Source organism: Dermacentor variabilis, chromosome 4 (genome assembly GCF_050947875.1).
Source record: "Dermacentor variabilis isolate Ectoservices chromosome 4, ASM5094787v1, whole genome shotgun sequence".
NCBI lineage: Eukaryota > Metazoa > Arthropoda > Arachnida > Ixodida > Ixodidae > Dermacentor > Dermacentor variabilis.
Window position 1 is genome coordinate 183,659,968 of NC_134571.1, and position 20,346 is coordinate 183,680,313.

Here is a 20,346-nt window from a genome sequence, read left to right on the forward strand (position 1 = left end):
GCCGCGTTTTCCGGGTTGCCAGATAACATAACTCTCAACGACATGTATTGTCTCTGTTAGCGCATATATAATATGCCCTTAAACTTACAGAACATTACAATAAAAATAATCTGAGTGTAATTAGACAGCGACATTTCTTTCCGAAGTGTATTTATCAAGCTTAATTTCACGCAGCAATATTGTGTGCGAAACTGCGACTATGTACCGTCCGCATGCTGAGAAGCCACTGCTTGTTTACAACTTCACATATAAAAAGGAGGGCCGGCCGCTTACTACCGAGCAGAAGAGGCGATTGCTACTATTAAGGGGGATGCTGATACTGAAGCAAGAAAAAAGGCGGGTCAGGAGGTACATGTGGGTGCGGCCTGCCTGGTTGAGAAGAGAGCGAGCACCACACACTGGTAATATTATTAGCAAATTGTCTTGCCAGTATTAGCGATGAGACGCGACGCTTCTCCACTTTAGTTATTAGGGCCTCGTTGAAGGTTGCTTTGTTCATTTTAGGTGAACACGATGCGCGAACCAACACGATGCGCGAACGAAATCACGGTAGCACACGTTTTTCTTGACGCGCGCGCCACTTCTGCCGAGAAAAAAAAATTCCGCCAAGGAGGTTCCGTCGAGATGCGCAGAGAGCAGGGCCATCTGGTGGCAAAAAAAGAACCAAAATGCCACGTGACCAAACGCCACGTGACTTACCTGAACTCTGATTGGTGGACGCGCCGCGCGACGCGTTTTTTTCTACTCCGAGCAGCAGCACGCGGCGGCGCGATTTCGTGACGGAACATGCTGGGCACGCGTCAAAATGACGCGCGCGTTCCACCATCCGCGCGTCAATCGCGCCTGAAATCGCGCCATGCGGTTCCGCCTTTAGGCGCCCGTTCCTTCGTTGAGCGTCGGCGCCCCTCAGCGTAACCGAACGAACGAGCACAGGCGGGGATTAAAGAGCGAATGCGGAGCGCAGCGGGGTATGAAAGATGGTGATAGTGAAGAGAGCGCGAAGAGGAAAGTAGAGGAGGAAGCTACAGCGAAAGCATGAGGCGAAAAGCATAGGAGGAGAGTATGGCGACACGTGAGGAGGAAAGCAGAGTGCCGCACGGTAATACGAGATGGTGATATACCATATGTGAAAAGAAAGAGCTCCCTCGGCCTAATCGAGCGAACGAGGACGCTGAAAGGTGAAAGAGCGATCGTGGAGCGCGGCTTAGCGTGAAACACGATGGTTGCGAAGACAGCACCAAGAGGAAAGTGGAGGAGAAGCTACAGTGAAAACCTCAGGCGGAAGCGGACGAAGAGCATTTGGTGAAGAGGAAAGAAGAGTGCCACACGAGACTACGAGAAGGCGATATACCAAACATGGCGATATACCATATATGGAAACAAAGCGCTACCTCGGCGTAGCCGAGCGAACGAACGCGGTGGAAGATGAAAGAGCGAACGCAGAGCGCAGATGGGTATGAAAGACAACGATAGCGAATAAAACGTGAAGAGAAACGCGGAGGAGGAGGCAACAGTGTAAATATGAGGTGGAAAGCGGAGGAGGAGTTTATGGCGAAGGCTGAAGAGGAAAGCCGAGTGCCGCATGAAAGTACGAGATGGTGATCTACCGTACATGGCGATGTATTATATATGAAAACAAAGCACTGGCGCGTGTTTCGGGCCCACACCACATGCGCTACTTCGCCTGCGCAATAGCCACTTGAGAATGCGCATGTGAATGCGCTCCGCGCGAGACACGCGTTTCCTCGTTCGCGCTTTCTTCCCGAACAATGAGCCACGCAACCGATAGAATTAAAAGCACCTGCGAAGCGGCGCTCCGATTTCACATTAGGTGGCATCGTAATAGTCGGTGAATTTTTTTCTGCACAAAATAGCGGTATAAGGTATAACAATATTCTTGGAAATATGATTACAAACTTCATGACAGTCAAAGCTTCTTCTCGCCGCGCATTTCTGTCTCTCCTGCGTTTTGCAATGGTGATAAAACCATGCGCCGTCGAAAGTCGCCAAGAAGTACCACTCATCCGGTATCTAAGTTACATATCTATACTATTGCGAAAAGAAGCATGATACAAAAAAACAGACTATTGATAAGGGTATGACAATGCTGGGATACACAAGCTACAACAAACTGATGGTATGTCAGGAACTATCCAAAGAAACGATTGCCCTTTTATCAGTGTTCCTGAGCTTTATAGCTTACACGTGTGTTTACCGTTTTATGCACTCCTGCAAGGATGCTCGAGGACAGCTCCAACTTATTCTTTATGTTGCTACGTTGGTGGGATGCGTTTAAAACGAGGGGCTGCAATAAAAGAAGTACTCTACCACTTCACTGGCACGACTCTATTCTGCCGCGCTCTCAGCGGCACGACAGGAACACAAGAAAGACAATGTTTACAACGTTTTTTTGCAACCAGGCAACACAGTGGAGCCCTCACATGCTGAGAAAATTTGCATTGCAGAACAAGCTGTGCGTGCTGACTACATGAAACCCGAGAGCAATTCAGCTTGGCTTTCACGTGGTGGTGCGGAAGCTTAGGGATAGGACAAAATGGCGTTGTGGAGACCAAATGAAAAAAAAATTCATCTCGTTACAGCAGCAATAAAATAATGACGGAAATCGGACTCCCAAGAACAGGCCTAGTTAGTGCAGTTTGAGTGACACACTTATATAGACCACCTCATCATCATCATCATCATCATCATCATCATCATCATCATCATCATCATAATCATCAGCCTGGTTACGCCCACTGCAGGGCAAAGGCCTCTCCCATACTACTCCAACTACCCTGGTTATGTACTAATTGTGGCCATGTTGTCTCTGCAAACTTCTGAATCTCATCCGCCGCACCTTACTTTCTGCTGCCCCTGCTACGCTTCCCTTCCCTTGGAATTCCCTCCTCATTACATGTCCTGCAAATTCCCATTTTTTTTTCTTGATTTCAACTAAGATGTCATTAACTCGCGCTGTTCCCTCACCCTATCTGCTCTTTTCTTATCTCTGAGCGTTACACCCATCATTCTTCTTTCCAAAGCTCGTTGCGTCGTCCTCAATTTAAGTAGAACCCTTTTCGTAAGCCTCCAGGTTTCTGCCCCGTACGTGAGTACTGGTAAGACACAGCTGTTATACACTTTTCTCTTGAGGGATAATGGCAACCTGTAGTTCATGATCTGAGAATGTCTGGCAAACGCACCCGAGCCCATTCTTATTCTTCTGATTATTTCAGTCTCATGATCCGGATCCGCGGTCACTACCTGCCCTAAGTAGATGTATTCCCTTGCCACTTCCAGTGCCTCGCTACCTGTCGTAAACTGCTGTTCTCTTCCGAGACTGTTAAACATTACTTTGGTTTTCTGCAGATTAATTTTTATACCCACCCTTCTGCTTTGCCTGTTCAGGTCAGTGAGCATGCATTGAAATCGGTTCCCTGAGTTACTAAGCAAGGTAACATCATCAGCGAATCGCAAGTTACTAAGGCATTCTCCATTAATTTTTATCCCCAATTCTTCCCAATCCAGGTCTCTGAAGACCACCTAAATGAGAAAACTAAGGCTGAGAGTTGATCAAAGCCAAAATCTGGAGCGTTTTTCGTGGTTTGTTTTTCCGAAAATCTGTATAATGTGTTCACGCAAGAAAACTTTTACGGTAACGTACAGCTCTAGGACAGCAAGTAAAATAAATACAATGAAAGCAGAAATAAGAGTTCGGATAGAAATAAGGGTCAATTTGGAAGACTTTAGTTAGAATTCTGGGCATTTAAAGGTGTTTTACCGAGTGAAGTTTCCACTAAACAACACTACTCCTACACATAATAAAGACAAACGATTGTAAGATAAGGAAACAATGATGCGCAGAGTTAAATAACTTATATGATAATTTTCTATCAGTACCATGCTTCACGCACTTCAGTAAACTTTGGAAGCACGTCACGGGAGAAGAATATTTTTTAATCAAGAATTTACTGCAGAATGTTTGCGAGCAAGGTTGTAGATAACCATTTTTGTCAAATCTGAGGTGATGGGCCAACGACTCTCGAACACTAGGCGTAGATGTTGTATTGCGGTATTGATATTGCAGTCAAAGTGATTGACATTTGACAATATTATATGCTAGGAGAGAGGCAGCATTTTATTTACATAAAGACTGCAGAAGGTTTCATCTTGAAGTTTTGTCACGTGGTACAACTATGCAGCGAACTAAGCGACAGCTGTGGCCATTTGTGTGGTGCTGGTGGTTGGGCGTGGCACGAGCATCGCTATCAATGATATTCGACCGCTTCTTCGCAAGCTAAGCCGGACTGACTGACTTTCGTTTAACGAGATGGCGATAAAAATCCTAGAAATCACCAGCGGTCGCGCGCTCATGTGATCTCGAGGTAGACAAAAAGCGAGTGGCTCCCATTGCGACGAATTATCCGTTTCTTACCGGCATCCTGCCTTCTGAAAAACAGCGGCTTGTGCGCAGCAGACGGATGTTATGAGACGTATTCAAAACCGCATTCAAAACTTCCTTCTTAATTTTTATTTTGGTAAAAACACTTTGCTCAAATGCATTTGCTTCATTGCTTTATATTAGGTTCTTAGGCAGAAAGGCAAGATTACGTCAGGTTATGAGTGATAGGCAGTAGTATCCATATGGCAGACGCCAAGCAGGCACGTGAGTTTGCGGAAGAGATCACATTCGAGCTGTCGGCTGCGATCGGTTGTAACAATGCTCTGGCATCGGAAGCCCTAGATCTAGCCACTGACAAGCGTGGAAGTCCCTGTAAGTGCCGCTATGTCAGTGAGAGGAAATGCTTCAGGCCTGCGGGCATAATGGTCTACGCAAGTGAGTATGTAGCTTGCACCTCGAGATGATGGCAGCGGGCCAAGGATGTCAGTGTGAATGTGATCGAACAGGACTTCAGGTGGACGAAAGGAGTGACTTGGAGACTTGGTTTGTCTTGCCGTCTTGGAGCGTTGATATTAGAGGCATTCGCGAGCCCAGCAGCGCACGTCAGAGTTCAAACTCGGCCACACAAAGGGAGAAGTAATTAGACGCTGCATGGCATAAACTCTATGGAGGCTCCAGCCGTGTAGCTTGTCAAATACTTGGTGGCGGAGTCGGAATGGAATGAATGGGCATGTTTGAGCCCTGGACACGTCGCAAGTGATAGTACCCGAAGAATATGGAAGCGGTCCATGGGACTCCGCTAATAACGTAGCAGAGGACCGGAGGTCCCGAAGCTCGGCGTCTGAACGCTGCGGCTCGCAATTTTTTTCGAATTAAGGCCGAGAACTGCACAAGAGTCACAAACTTGTGGACAAGGCAAAGAACACCACAAGCCACACAACACTGCACAAACGGTTGTGTTGTTATCTGTCTTGTACCGGTCTTTTGCGCTCTCCTCATTTATGCCGGGTTATGAACCAAGTCTGCCAAAAACACGTCTTGTCAAATTTCTGTGTCTTTCGTAAGTATAACGCGTTTTCATTGAAACCGGTGAAACGTGAATATTTTTTCTGCGACCGGTTTGAACCACAATGAAACGCTTCGAAAAGCGTCGAAGTGGTTTTAAAGCTGTGCCTTAAACGAACAAAAAACTGTGAACTCTAACCAAAACCCAACCCAAACTAATTCAGTTCAACACAATGGAACCCTCAAACGAGAAAATGTACACTTTTAGCTTGTTCCCAAACCCCTTACAGTGAGCGATCTACCTCTTAACAGAGCCACGGATCCCAGTAGCTAAACTGATAGTCACAGCTTGTGACGGTTTATTAAAATACAATCTGCTTGACAAATTTTTGCGTCCCGCGAGTGTTCTAGCCAGTGCAACGCTTAAAATAACTATATGTATATAATTAAGTCACTATCAACGCTACACACCAGAAATTACGTGGTATATGGTGTGTCACTGCTGTAATGACTTTGTGTTCTCTGGATAAACACTGGGTCACAGGATTTCGCTATTAGCGTTGTTGCTTCCACGCATCTCTGCAGCGAACTGGTGAATTGCAAACAATAGGAAGTTTCCCGTTGAATTAAAGAAATTTAAAGCTTCATAAACGGTAGTGAGCTCAACGGACCTGGTTAAGAATTGGCCGATTAAACATCAGAAGTACGGGCTTCGAAATAATTACGAATGATGTTAATGCGCTTGTCTTGCAACATGGGTTGGTATTTTTGCGCGATAACTTTTCGCAATGGTTACGCTTTTGCGAAGTTTCACGTGACCATCCGCATCGACGTTTACGAGCGACATCATTCCTGGCCCTTTGGCCAGACTATAGGTTTGGACTTTTCAAGGAAAGTTGTATCCCGTAGATGTCGGCGCATCCGGTGTTCTTCACGCGAAATTTTGCGATAGTGTCACCGAAAGTGATCACAGATAACCACCCTAGGTGGTTATCATTAATAATGTGCTATTAGCGCACCTTTCTCTGAATAATTTCAGCAATCTAGTGGCGTTCAACAGTCTCTGCTTATGCAGGCATCTGCATTTCTTCAGAAATGAAATTGTCGTAATTTCTTTTCTGAATGGCTTCAACACTAATTTCACGTGTATTAGTAAGGAAATACGCACAAAATTTATTCTTGTTCTTATTTTGTTTTCTTACCCAGCTATTAAGAAAAGCACCTTAACTTGATGCCCTTGCTTGACTTGGTCTAGATAACGCCTGTAGTGAACGTACTGAAGACTCCCATTGTGTTTCCTTCGGCGCATTCGTGGTAGCTGCTCTTTCGACCAAGTCGAAGCATGGGCTTCAAGTCAAGGCGCATTCCGGAATTCACGGGTCACACAGGGCATTTAGCTAGAAGCTTCACTTCACGAGCGCCCATCCATCTATTGCGGTACGTTTGCTCTTGAGGTATATATTACGGCGCTGTCTGAGTGCTTGTATGGTCTCAATCTCGCAAGATTGTGCGTATTCTGAGTTTAAAGTGAATTGAACGCGTACTTGTTCTCATTACTAAAGTTAATTATTTCTTGAGATCACTTGGTGTGCTCAGAGGGCATTATTGTAGCGAGGGTGCATTGCAAGAATAATAATAACAAGAACTACAACAATTTTACGACATCAAGTTTTTACTCAGTGTCTTTTTATTTCCGCTTCCACTCGTGTTGCTTTCACACAAATCGTGAGAACCGCCCGGGTGTCTCTTCTCATTTTGCAGTTTGATGTGACTGTGACCCACTTAGGGTATATGTCTCCTGAAAAACTAGTCTTGTTATTCAGAGTGGCGCCATTGCAGCACACAGTTGAGCCAGCACAAAGCGGTTCACCTTGGACGTCTCCGTCTTGGGGAGCGAGTCGAGGAAGAAAACACCGCCATAAAGGTGCTTGTGCACGGCCAGGTTTTCTGAAAACGACAGTAGCACATAGCGAACATCCTTGAAACGAGGGCGACACAAGATACAAATTTGGTTCGAGTGTTTGAGAACCACCTCGACACATTACACAGGACAGCAACACGTTTTATTAAACAAACGTTCACATGTCATTACTTGACAGCCCTCTCGCATAATCTGAGCCTCGGAAAGAACAACACATCGCTTTTGATAAGCTATCTTGTATACCTCAATATTGTGGCTTATGAACGAGAAACATAACGGAGAGCCCACAGTAGCGCTTTTAATACGCTGGATCGAAGCTTCAATTGTGGATAGTTCAGTTACCCGATTTAATCTTACTATTTTTGTAAAAATTTAATCTACAACCCAAGGCATAAAAGCGAACAAGTTGTAATTTTTCTTCAAGTGAAATGTTGATTGCGTTTTCTGGGGTTAAAGAGACTTGCTAAACGTGCTGTGGGCTACAACTGCGTTTAAGAACCTAAAATGCAGAAAAGCCACTCTGAACCTGTAGATTGTGGAAGTTTGTATAGAACACATATTTGCATTTCAGCCTATGTGAAGTGTAAATTAAAACAGTTACCGTGAAGTGACTGCAGCCGGAGAGACAACAGAGCTCTCGTAACATGTAATGGTCTTTATATATAAGTAAACGCTGCATTTGACTCAAAGAAAACGGACCACTTGTGGCCACCTTAGTGTCCATGGGTCGAGCTTTCCAGATCGAGGTCGCGGGTTCGATGCTGACCGCGGCGTCGACAATTCCATAGGGCTGAGATACAAGAAGAAAGTCATGTGCAGTAGAAAAAAAAGAATTTCGTGACCGTTAAGTTATTCCAGGTATTGAAGAGAAACGATTGCCACTAAGGCGTGCCTCATAATCATATCGTGGTTCTGGCCCGTCAAGCCCCATACGTAAATTGATTTACTATACATAGTACTAGCGCGGTGTTATTCGCGGCTGCGGACATGCATATCCTTGTGATAATTTGTGAATACGTAGATGTTATATCGGGATTCCCACAGGGTGCTGCTTAGTGTTCCTGAATTTTTAATTTGTGTTACTGACATTTTGGGAGGGCTTTCTTCTTATTTCCGGTTATATGCTTATGATTGCATCGTGCATAAAACCTGCTAATGAAGTTGAGACAGCTAACCTTCATAAACACTTACCGCGTACTTGGAACTAGTGTATTGCATGGAAAACAATTTTAAACACGGCGTAATAATTCTGCGGAAACCCACAAGGTGCAGAGAAGAAATTAATTAAGGGAAAATGAGACATCCACCCAATCGTAGAAATTCCTCCAATACGGCTTCCTCGAAAGAAAAGCCTTCCAGTTAAAGAAAAATTCGTCCTGGTCCGGGACTCAAACCCAGGATCACCGCCATCCCGGGGCATCCGCTCTACCATCTGAGCTAACCAGGCGGCCAGTTGATGGCAGGGTGAAGTCGAATTTGGTTATGGGAATTCTATCTGTTTCTTTTTTCTTTTTTAACCTAAGTAGGACATTAGGCAGTATAACAGCCTGAGCTTTATGGCACAACCCGCCGCCCCGTTCCAAAGGGGACGCTGATAACATCTATCCATCCATCCATCCATCCATCCATCCATCCATCCATCCATCCATCCATCCATCCATCCATCCATCCATCCATCCATCCATCCATCCATCCATCCATCCATCCATCCATCCGTCCATCCATCCATCCATTCATTCATTCATCCATCCATCCATCCATCCATTCATGTCAACAACTCGAAGCAAAGGCCAGAGTTTGACAAATTCGACTTCGCCCTGCCATCTGTGAGCCGCCGGGTTAGCCCAGATAGTAGAGCGCAGGCCCCGGAATGGCGGTGGTCCCGCTTTCGAGTACGGGTCCAGGGCGAATTTTTCTTCAACTGCGACGCGTTTCTTTCGAGGAACCCGCATGGGTTTCCTTTGCAACAATTGCTACGATTGGGTGGATGTCTCATTTTTCCTTAATGAATTCTTTTTAAATATCGAAAAGTGTGAACAACTTTCCTTTACCATAAAGAGGAGATCAGTTCAATGTCAGTAGCGTTTAAATAACCTGTTATTGAAACAAGAGCGTAGATATAAATATTTAAGGCAATAATGTCATCCGACTGCTCATGAAAGTCACATGTAGGTATCGTCTTAGCAAGAGCTGGTAAAGTATCGAACTTCATTCAGCGAAACTTCCGATGTTCGCACGTGAATCCTCAAAAATACGGCTTCGATAATTTGCATTCCGTCAAATTTTGGAGAATGGCTCTTTCGTTTAGGGCCACGCCAAATTTCCCTTCGTTACGTCTCTAGAGCGTATGCACATGCGACCTTCCAGGTTCTTTCTCGGATGATACGGAAGGAAGGAGACTTGGCTGGCTATGAGAGATTACTGTTGTTGAGGATCGCATACCGCCTGACGGAGGAAGCTGACACGTAAGCTTTTATATTGCTATCCAACAGCCGCCACAGTGAGGCTGCACTGAGGAGGAGGAAGACGACGTGGGCCCGCTTGATATAGCGTCGCCATTTTGACCTTCCGTTAGCTTCCCTGTAAATAAATTCTATATAGTATTCCAGCTACACGTAACATTAATTTCGTGGAGGTGGACTTTCCCTGTACCCATCATGGAGCTTCGCAGCGGTCGCAACGGCGACAGCGCAAATTCGGCTCCTGCTGGCGGCACTTCATCTACGCAACCGTCTCCGCCTGCAACCCCGACCTACGTCGCCGTTTCCCCCCTCGGGATCCTGGTGTTTTCAATGGAGTCGGCAGCCCTGATGTTGACGACTGGCTCTGCTTATACGAGCGTGTCAGCACCAGTCACAGGTGGGAGACGACTATTATGCTTGCGAACGTTCTTTTCTACCTTGACGGAGCTCCACTTACATGGTTCCAGACTCACGAAGAGGAGATATCGAGCTGGGATCTCTTCAAAGAGAAGCTCCGCGATCTTTTCGGCAATCCGTTCGGTCGCCAAGTCAGTGCCAAGAAAGCCATTGCCACATGTGTACAGTCGTCGACCGAGTCCTACGTGTCGTACATTCTCGACGTCTTGGCCCTTTGTGCCAAGGCTGACCCGACCATGTCTGAGGACGATAAGGTTAATCACGTGCTCAAAGGCATTGCTGACGACGCCTTCAATTTACTGGTGTTTACGAACGTCACCAGCATCGATGCGATCGTCAAGGAGTGCCGCCGTCTTGAGCATGCTAAAAGCCGCCGGGTATCCCAGCACATCACGCGACTTCCCAACACAGCTGCTACGTCATCCTGTGGCGACCTCTTCCACCAGCCGTCGCGCTGTAACAACTTGACCCACATCATTCGTCGTGAGGTCGAAGCGGCACAACCGGCGGCCCCTTCATTTTTGTCACCTGATCATTCTGCGGTGACAATCTCCTTGATCCAGGCCGTCGTCCGTCAAGAGTTGTCCAACTTCTGCCTGCAATACATTCGTTCCATACGCTCGAAACCTCTTTCTCCGCGCACGTCCCCACCGCGCTCTTCTTACTCCTCTTACGGACAGCGCAACTCCTCCGGATGGCGAACCGTGGACGACAAGCCGATCTGTTTTAATTGTCGACGCATCAGACATGTCACTCGCCACTGCCACAGCCGCTGGACTTCTCCGATGCGCTATTCTCCTGATTACTACTCTCACCCCTCTAGCGCGTCCTTTTACTTCGCCCCTTCTATGACCGCTCCATCATCTGACCCCGCGACACCTTTGACACGACATCGCTACTCCCGCTCACCTTCTCCCTCCCTTCGTCAGTCTCGTTCGCCCCCGTCACGCCGTGCACCTACTCCGACCTACTCGCCGCACCCCTGACAGGAAAACTAGAAAGTGCAGCTTCTGGAGGTGAAGCTGCCAAGACGATATTGGCACGAAATCCTCGCTTCCCCTTACCCACGAACAAGAATATTTTGGACGTTCTCGTCGACAATGTTCCTGTGTGCGCGTTGATTGACACTGGGGCGCATGCGTCCATTATGAGTGCTGCTCTTCGCCGTCGGCTCAAGAAAGTTCTGACGCCCGCCCCGAACCGATTTGTACAAGTCGCCGACGGAGAGACTCTCGCTATTGTTGGCATGTGCTGTGCCCGACTCACCATTGCTGAGAAACAAACCGTCATTCTCTTCCCCGTCATCGAGCATCGCCCTCACGAACTCATTCTCGGTCTGGATTTCCTTGCCAATCATTCGGCTCTCATTGACTGCTCGGCCGGCTGACTTCGCCTTGACTTGCCTCTTCTTGCCGACCCTGTGGACCCGCCTCCAAGCTGTTTGAGCTGCATGGATTTTATTCGCCTGCCGTCTCAATCTGTGACACACGTCGACTTGTTGTCCTCACCAGCTGTACCTGACGGTAATTACGTGGTCGCACCAATTCCGCCAGTTATAGTTACACAAGGTGTTACCGTGCTGCACACTGTGCTGACAATTACTGGCAACCGCACCTTCCTTCCCCTTGTCAATTTGCGCTAACCACGCCAGTTCTGTCTCAGGGGATTTCATTGGCTATAATTAGCGCTTTGCAGGATGATGAGATCGAGCCATTCACAGTGGAAGATCGTCACAGCTCAGCCCATACCGTGACGTCATCGCACGGTACTGACGTCGACATTGAGAAGATGGTTTCCTCTGACCTTACATCTGTTCAAGCTGAAGCCCTTTATCGCGTTCTTGACGGTTATCGCGACATTTTTGAGTTTGACAATCGACCCTTATGTGAAACGTCCGTCGTGGCCCATCGCATAAACACTGGCGATGCGAACACTATTCACCGACGTCCCTATCGCGTTTCTGCTTCCGAACGAGCTGTTATCCAACAGGAAGTCAAAAAGATGCTTGCAAAGGACATTATCGAACCTTCCTGTAGTCCCTGGGCTTCTCCCGTCGTACTTTTCAAAAAGAACGATGGAACGTGGCGTTTTTGTGTAGATTATCGCCACCTGAACAAAATCACAAAAAAGGACGTGTACCCTTTGCCACGTATTGATGACGCACTAGACTGCTTGTACGGCGCCACCTATTTTTCTTCTATCGACTTACGGTCCGGCTACTGGCAGATATCCGTCGACGATATGGACCGAGAGAAGACTGCATTTATTACCCCTGACGGCCTTTATCAGTTCAAGGTGATGCCTTTCGGTCTTGTAACGCGTCCGCCACCTTCGAACGAATGATGGACTCTTTGCTTCAGGGGTTCAAGTGGTCCACCTGTTTGTGCTATCTGGACGACGTCATCGTTTATTCGCCTACATTTGACAGGCATCTAGATTGTCCTTGAACGATTCTTGACGTGTTCCGCCACGCAGGTCTCCAGTTGAACTCGTCAAAATGTCACTTCGCTAGCCGCCAAATCACCGTCCTTGGACACCTCGGGGACGCCGGAGGAGTGCGACCTGATCCGGACAAAATTCGCGCCTTACGAACTTTCCTGTTCCCAAGTCTACTAAGGACGTTCGTAGTTTCGTGGGGCTGTGCTCTTATTTTCGACGCTTTGTGAAGGATTTTGCGACTATCGCATGTCCTCTTACCGACCCTTGAAGAAAGACGCCCCATTTTCTTGGGGACCTGACCATGCCGCATCTTTTTCGCAGCTCACTACTTTCCTTACCTAGCCTCCAATTCTGGCCCACTTTGACCCATCTGCCTCAACGGAAGTTCGAATTGATGCCAGTGGTCACGGCATAGGAGCAGTGTTAGCACAACGCCAGCGCGGACATGACCGCGTTATAGCCTATGCCAGCCGACTTCTATCACAGCTGAGCGCAATTATTCAATCAAAGAGCGCGAGTGCCTCGCTCTTGTGTGTTTTCTGTTAGGTTGTTTTCTACAGAGACTTTCATAGATGTATAAATTTCATCTATAGACTTTCATCTATCCTTAAAATTAACCCCGCGCTGATAGAGTCGAACCAAACTCCCATGGCTTGGTCAAGTCGAGGAGCCCTACGTTTAAACGAGTTCCTTCACAAACGGGTTCGGTTGTTAGCCGCTGCCCAATGAGCATTTCATGCCAACCTGGGTCCCTTGCCATTGAGCACGCGGCCAACGTGGGCACCATTCTCAGCGTTCGCACACACCGGGTGCGCCACCCATCTCGGACGCTACGCGCGCAGCGTGTCCACAGGAAGCGCGGCACAGGGGCCCACCGGCAGTGTTCACCTCATATACGACGAGTATCGCAGCGTTTGCACGCACACATGGCGCCACGCATTTCGGAGGCAATGCGCCGGCTTCGAAGCGATGTCGTTAGATCACACACCGTCTCTGTAGGGAAGCGCGATGGAGGGAATCGGCTACAGCACACGGCTCCTGCACACCGGCGCACTACTGGCACAGACTCGAAGGCCAGGCAAATAAATTCGCGTGGACTTCGCGTCTGCAGCCTTAAATCGCGCAGTGTGTCCACATGAAACCGGAAAACAGAAGCCCCGCTCTGGTACGCGGATCATAAACGACGTGTTTCGGCGGTAGAAATGCGTTGCTTCGACGCTAATCGCACCACAGTCGACAGGCATCGTGAGATGTATTTTTTACGAATGTTCTTTCTTTTTAAGTCTCCTAACAGACACCATTACAACAGCTCTATAGCTCTTTCACGGTCTAATATTCTGTAATATGTGTTTTTCATATCCATATAACATCGTCCTGAAATTCTTTACATATGAGCCTTTCTCTATAGGGAATATGTAGGCTCGACTCCCGCCGACAAGTCCTCTTTTAGTCCACTTTCATTTAGCTTTTCTTTCTCATTATTCCTGCAATTCAATTTAAAAAAGCACAGTGGACGTGTCCTGTACTTTTCTTCGTTTTACGTGGCTGTGACTAACAAAAATCGTTTCTATCGATTCCCTTGTTTTCATCCGTAACAATGTACATTGTTGGTTCTGAAACATTTGCGTGGTCTTCGTCCTGACCTATAGTGCTTGCGGCGCAAACTCTGTTAAGCAGCCCTAAATATGTTTATGAAACCAAAGGTATATTTCTTCAAAATAATAACTTGTAATATTACCTCTCTCGGAGCAGTCTTGTCCGCCCACATAACGGAACCAGCTGAATTCTAACAAGGGCTAATGCATTCCCGCTTGACTGAGACCGCAACCACAATGTTCGTAGCACAGCATTATTACCGTGATAACTGCAGTTTTCCCTGTAGTATTCCCGGTTGCGAGCCTTCGCTTGACCCGTGCATTGTCGGGAGGAGCTATACGTGCAAAGAAGCGATACTATTCCAGCCGCCAAAATCTCTAGGCCAGCTGACACGTGCGGTATCGCAATTTCGACAGCGCTGTCGGTGGGTTTATGAAAGGGGCAACACATCAAAAAGCTTGAAAACATCTGCTTCAGTCGTGTCATTCCTTTTTGATATGCATCTAGTCATATTGTGTTTCTTTGTGGACGTTTTCGATGTGTCTTGAGGCGGCTAGCCTACCGCGAGCGTGCAACGTCAGCTAGTTGTTATATATATATATATTATTGCAATAAGAACACGTTGGAAGTGACCCCATCGCCTTGCCTCGTCCTTCCTCGTATTTTTGTTTGCAATGCTATATTCAGCAACCGCAGTTTCATTAGAAATTTTTTGTCATTCATTGTAAGCTTCTGCCTCACTTTGCGTCAACGGTCAACCACGTAGTGCCGAAACCCAGAACGTACACACCAACCATCGTTGTGCGAGCGCAATCGGCCGCTGTTTTAAAGCAACGCTTTCTTTGCAGAACTCGCCATTATTTTGTCACTCTGTCGCCGCCGCGGTGGTCGTCACATTTGTACGCTGTCTCAACTGAGTAGAAGCTGTCGTAATCAAGAATATTATAAATTTCTATGGGTGCCGAGTGACTCTGCGCTGGCGCTTTGATATCCTTCCCCGCACTTGGCGATGGTAGCTGTCAGCCAAATGCACCGATGCGTCCGCCTCGTGTAATATTGAGAAGATGATAGCCGTAGAGTTTCATACAACTACAAAGGGAACTGTGGCGCTAGTGTCTACAGGAGCTGCAAGCAAGGTGGTTGAGCCAGCATGGCAATTACGGTGACGGCATATGAATCTGCCGTAACTTCGTCCCTCTCGCTTCAAACTATGGCTCCTGACAAACTTTATTCAATATTCTAGATTCCGGCGGCTTCGATGACAGGGTCCCCTATATCGAGTCTACTGCGGTACAGGAATGTAATGACTTCGGCAGAGACAGCAATCGCCGCTCAAAGCCATTCTGTTCCCACAAGGCTACGACAAGAATTTAAACTTTTTGCTTCCAAGCAAGACATTCTGACCATAAGAATGCAGATGCCATACGCGAAGATCCACTAAGCAGATGAGGTAGCACATGTGAATTTACAGGGAAAATATCCACAAATATTACCCTTACAATAATTCTGCTTCATTGTGAATCATTAAAATTTCAGACATTGGGTGACTTCAGCTTGAAAACATCAATAGCCTTAATAAATCACTAGTTAGCGCTTTTGGGACTGCCGTGCACAGGCAACACTCACAAAAACATTTCCGGTGTTATGGGTGTAGAGGTCGCCACAGTTCAGCCCTGTTTGTTAGGCTGCCACCAGAGTGTGGCGCCCTCTCTGACATGTGTGTGTCTGTCTCTATATATGTTCGGGCCCAATAAAGGAGGGTCATTCTCTTTTCATCTAAGCACGTGGCGGTACGTGTCGGTCCGTCCCTGCGCGCCCGTGCCCGGCGGCACTAACCACGCGATATGGTGTCAGAAGTGGCCGGATAACGCCCCCCTGCCTTAGCCCTCACCTCATAGGAAGGCACCAAGACGACCCTCGAGACCGGCGAGCCGCCGAAACTGTACGGCGTCAACTTCCAGCCGCCGGCACCGTTCGACTTCGCGAACCCGCCAACGTGGGCGACATGGCTCAGCCGCTACGAAGACTACGCAGCGGTTTCAGGACTGACGAAGCCGTCGGGAGACATGCAGGTATGCTCGCTACTGTACTGCATGGGCCCGGAGGCCCGCCCGCTTCTCGAGACTTTCTCGCTCGACGGCCAGTCGCTCGCTTCTTACCAAGCCGTTGCCACCTGCTTCACTGAGCACTTCGTGCACCCGGCAAACGAGCTTTACGAGTCGTCATGGTTCCACAGACGTGTTCAGCTACCCGACGAAAGCGTCGACACGTACTACGCAGAACTGCGCAGGATGGTTAAGCGCTGTAACTATCCGTCGGCTGCTGTGGAGGGAAGGCTCGTACGCGACCGGTTCGTCGTCGGCCTCCGCAACTCCCTTGCTCTCGGACCAGCTGTGCCGGAACGCGAAGCTGACACTCCAGGACGCTTGGACACAAACCCGTCAATCCGAAGACGCCGACAGGAAAATGGCGTTGCCCCAGAACCACACCATGCACTCCCGCGAGCTCAACCTCGACGCCACAAAATCTAACAAGTACCCCTCTCGCCGTCGCTCCGGCGCTAAGCCTCGTTCGCCGCAGCCGCAAACAGCACTCACGCGAGCCGTCCACATGTGAATTCTGCAGCAGCGCGTCTCATCGGTGTTCAGACTGACCGGCCCGTCGCTCCACCTGCAACTTCTGCAAAAAGAAAGGCCACTTTGCCGAAGTATGCCGCTCGCGGAAGTTCAAGCAGTACAAGCTCAGCTCCGTTCACCTGCACGCCGTCGCGACACCCGCCGCGGCAATGTTCGTCGACGTCACCGTTGACGACTACACAGCGCAGTTTGAGGTTGACTCCGGAGCTGAGCTTTCTGCCCTTCCCAGCGACTTTCCTACCTTGCCTGCCAAACTCGACCAAGTCGACACTCTGCTCACTGGCCCGGGAGGACAGCCACTGCGCGTGTTGGGCTCGTATGTGGCACGACTTCGGTGGCAAGGGAAAACAAGCTGTCAGCGCCTCTACGTGATCCAGTCTCGCACTGTGCCTCTTCTGGGACTGCCAGCGCTCCGAGCCCTCCAAGTAGTTCGATTTCTTGATCAACTCAAGACTTCAACAGCGACGCTGCACGCCGAGCTCTTCAATGGATTGGGCACCCTCAAGGACGGATACAACATCCGGTTGAACCCGATGCCGCACCTTTCTCGCTAAGCGTACCTCGCAGGATCCCCATCCCACTGCTCGAAATCGTCCGCCGCGAGCTGGACAAATTGGAAAGCGCAGGCGTAATCCGTAGGGTCGACAAGCCAACACCATGGTGCCCGGGTCTCGTCGTCGTCCGGAAAGGCGATGGTTCCTACCGGCTCTGCGTCGACTTGACTGAACTGAACAAGGTCGTCCTGCGGGAACGACACATTCTACCAATTGTCGAGCAAGTTCTTGGCCTCCTCAGCGATGCAACAGTTTTTTCGAAGCTGGATGCGACCGCAAGCTTCCACCAGGTGAAGCTCTCTGAAGACTACCAAGAGCTTACGACATTCATCACCCCATATGGCCAGTACTGCTTCTGCCGGCTCCCCTTTGGCATCACCTCCGCACCGGAGTACTTCCAAAAGCAGATGGCAAGAATCCTGGAGGGCCAAGAAGGAGTCGCCAATATGATAGATGATATTTTGATTTTTGGACGCACCCGCCAGGAACATGACGCCAGACTGAGCCAGGTGCTATCTCGCCTTGGGAAAGCAGGCATCACATTGAACCAGGACAACTGTCGTTTTGGGGTACCCGAGGTCTCCTTCCTCGGACTCGTCGTCTCAGCACAGGGCATCAGGCCAGATCCAGGCAAAGTAGAAGCAGTCAAAGCCATGGAAGCTCCAACGGACGTCGCAGGCGTTAGAAGACTGCTCGGAATGGTGAATCATCTTGCCAGATTCTTGCCACACATCTCGGACGTCACAGCGCCCATCAGAGCCTTACTGAATAAGTCTGCGAGTTGGGTGTGGGAGCACGAGCAAAAGGCAGCATTCGAGAAAATCAAGGAACTCTTGACATCAGACAGGTGCATGGCCAAGTACCACCCGTCGTACGCCACTACGGTGTCTGCAGACGCAAGCTCATTCGGACGCGGCTCAGTTTTGCTACAGACGCGACCCTCAGTAGAGCGCCGCACCGTCGCGTTCGCTTCGAGGTCAATTACCGAGACCGAGCAGCGTTACAGCCAGACTGGAAAAGAAGCATTGGCAATGACGTGGGCTATCCAAAGGTTGGACGAGTTCGTCCGCGGCATCCCCTTCGACGTCGAGAGTGACCACCCGCCACTCGTTTCACTTCTGGGCAAGATAGAACTGGACATGTTGCCACTTCGTATTCAGAGACTACGGCTGAAGACCATGCGATACCAGTTCCGTATGTTCCACGTGCCAAGAAAGCTGTTAGCCACAGCCGATAAGTTGTCGCGCATCACCTACAAGCTACCCACTCCTCTGGACACTATCGAACTTTTTGCAGCACAGGTAGTCGGCTGCACGTCGGAAGTCTTGCCACTCAGCCCTTAAGACGTGCGACAGCCACAAGAGTCCGATGACAAGTGCAAGGCCATCGCCTCCTACTGCCAGCATGGTTGGCCACAAAAGACCAAGATACCACTGCACCTCTCAAAGTACGCCTCTGTGGCTGACGAGCTCTCTGCCTGCGACGGTTTTCTGCTGAAAGGCGCCCGGATAGTCATCCCATCGTCCCTTCGACCAGCGGTCTTGACGCTGTTGCACGAAGGCCATCAGGGTATCAACAGGACCAAGCCCTAGCACGGGAGTCGGTTTGGTGGCCCAGTATCTCGACAGACATCGCCTCTCTCGTTGCCAACTGTGAACAGTACGCTTCCACCCACGTGAACTTTGCCGAGCCCCTGCTCTCCACGGCCCTACCTGGACATCTCTGGGAATTCCTTCAAACGGACTTGTTCCACCTCAACGGCCAGACGTTAATCCTGGTGGTGGACTATTACTCAATGTTCCCTGAGGTGGTAACCCTGAGGACCACGGCAGCTCAGGCAGTCATTGACGCTCTCAAATCCATCTTTGCGCGCCATGGAATCCCGCAAGAAGTCAGGTCAGACAACGGCTCACCGTTCCCGTCGCAAGAGTTCGCGGCGTTTGCACCATCATACGGCTTTAACCACGGGACCAGCAGCCCACACTACGCTCAATCGAACGGAGAGGCAGAGAGGATGTTGCCTACAATCAAGGACCTGTTTCGCAAGTCAAAGGATCCTCATCGGGCTCTGCTCAGCTATCGGGGTACTCTAGGAGTCGACAGCTTTAGTCCAGCCCAGCTGCTGATGGGACGTCAACTCAGAACCAGAGTGCCAAAGCAAGACTCCCAGCTACGTCCCAACTGCCCCCTCCCCCCCCCCCAACGAAAGATGTCGTTGCCAAGGATGCGGCTTACAAGGAGAAGCAGGCCGACAACTACAAAAGGCATCATGGAGCTCGAGACTTACCGCCCCTCCAAACAGGTCAGCGTGTCTGGGTGCGACCTGATCAAGTGCAGGCTACAGTCCTCAGTCCGGGGCAAAGACCAAGAGACTACGTGGTCGAAACGGAGCGAGGTGGCACCCTACAGCGCAACCGGCGCCACCTAGTGCCTTCTCGGCCTACAGCCTCCGGAGAGGAACCACCACCACTGCAGCAAGTTCGCTGTCAGGAACTCCAGCCTGCCAACATTGTGGAATCAATGGTCCCTCTCGGACAGTCTTTGCAACAGTCCTCGGGAATCAGGGACCGCAGTGAAGGTGTGACACGAACACGTTACGGCCGGCCAGTTGTTCCGCCGCGCCGTTTGAAATTGTGAAACTTTTGACGCGTTTTGCTTCCTGAATCTCTCCCGTCTAACCTCCAATGCTTCAAGGGGGGAGATGTAGAGGTCGCCACAGTTCAGCCCTGTTTGTTAGGCTGCCACCAGAGTGTGGCGCCCTCTGTGACCTGTGTGTGCCTGTCTCTATATATGTTCGGGCCCAATAAAGGAGGGTCATTCTCTTTTCGTCCTAACAAGTGGCGGTACGCGTCGGTCCGTCCCTGCGTGCCCGTGCCCCGCGGCACTAACCACGCCACAATCGGCATCTTGCAAAGTT

At 49.3% G+C, this 20,346-nt stretch overlaps 1 protein-coding gene across 2 annotated transcripts in view; it reads right to left on the reverse strand.

Annotated features, from left to right (window-relative positions):
• Window positions 1-7,068: 7,068 nt before the first annotated feature.
• The window catches only part of LOC142579987 (uncharacterized), a 62,059-nt gene continuing 48,781 nt past the window's right edge, over window positions 7,069-20,346 (reverse strand). For both annotated transcript variants that reach the window (XM_075690695.1, XM_075690694.1), the window contains exon 9: window positions 7,069-7,351. In XM_075690695.1, coding sequence (XP_075546810.1) covers window positions 7,271-7,351 — 81 coding nt within the window. In that variant the 3' untranslated portion in view covers window positions 7,069-7,270. The remainder of the gene's footprint in view (window positions 7,352-20,346) is intronic.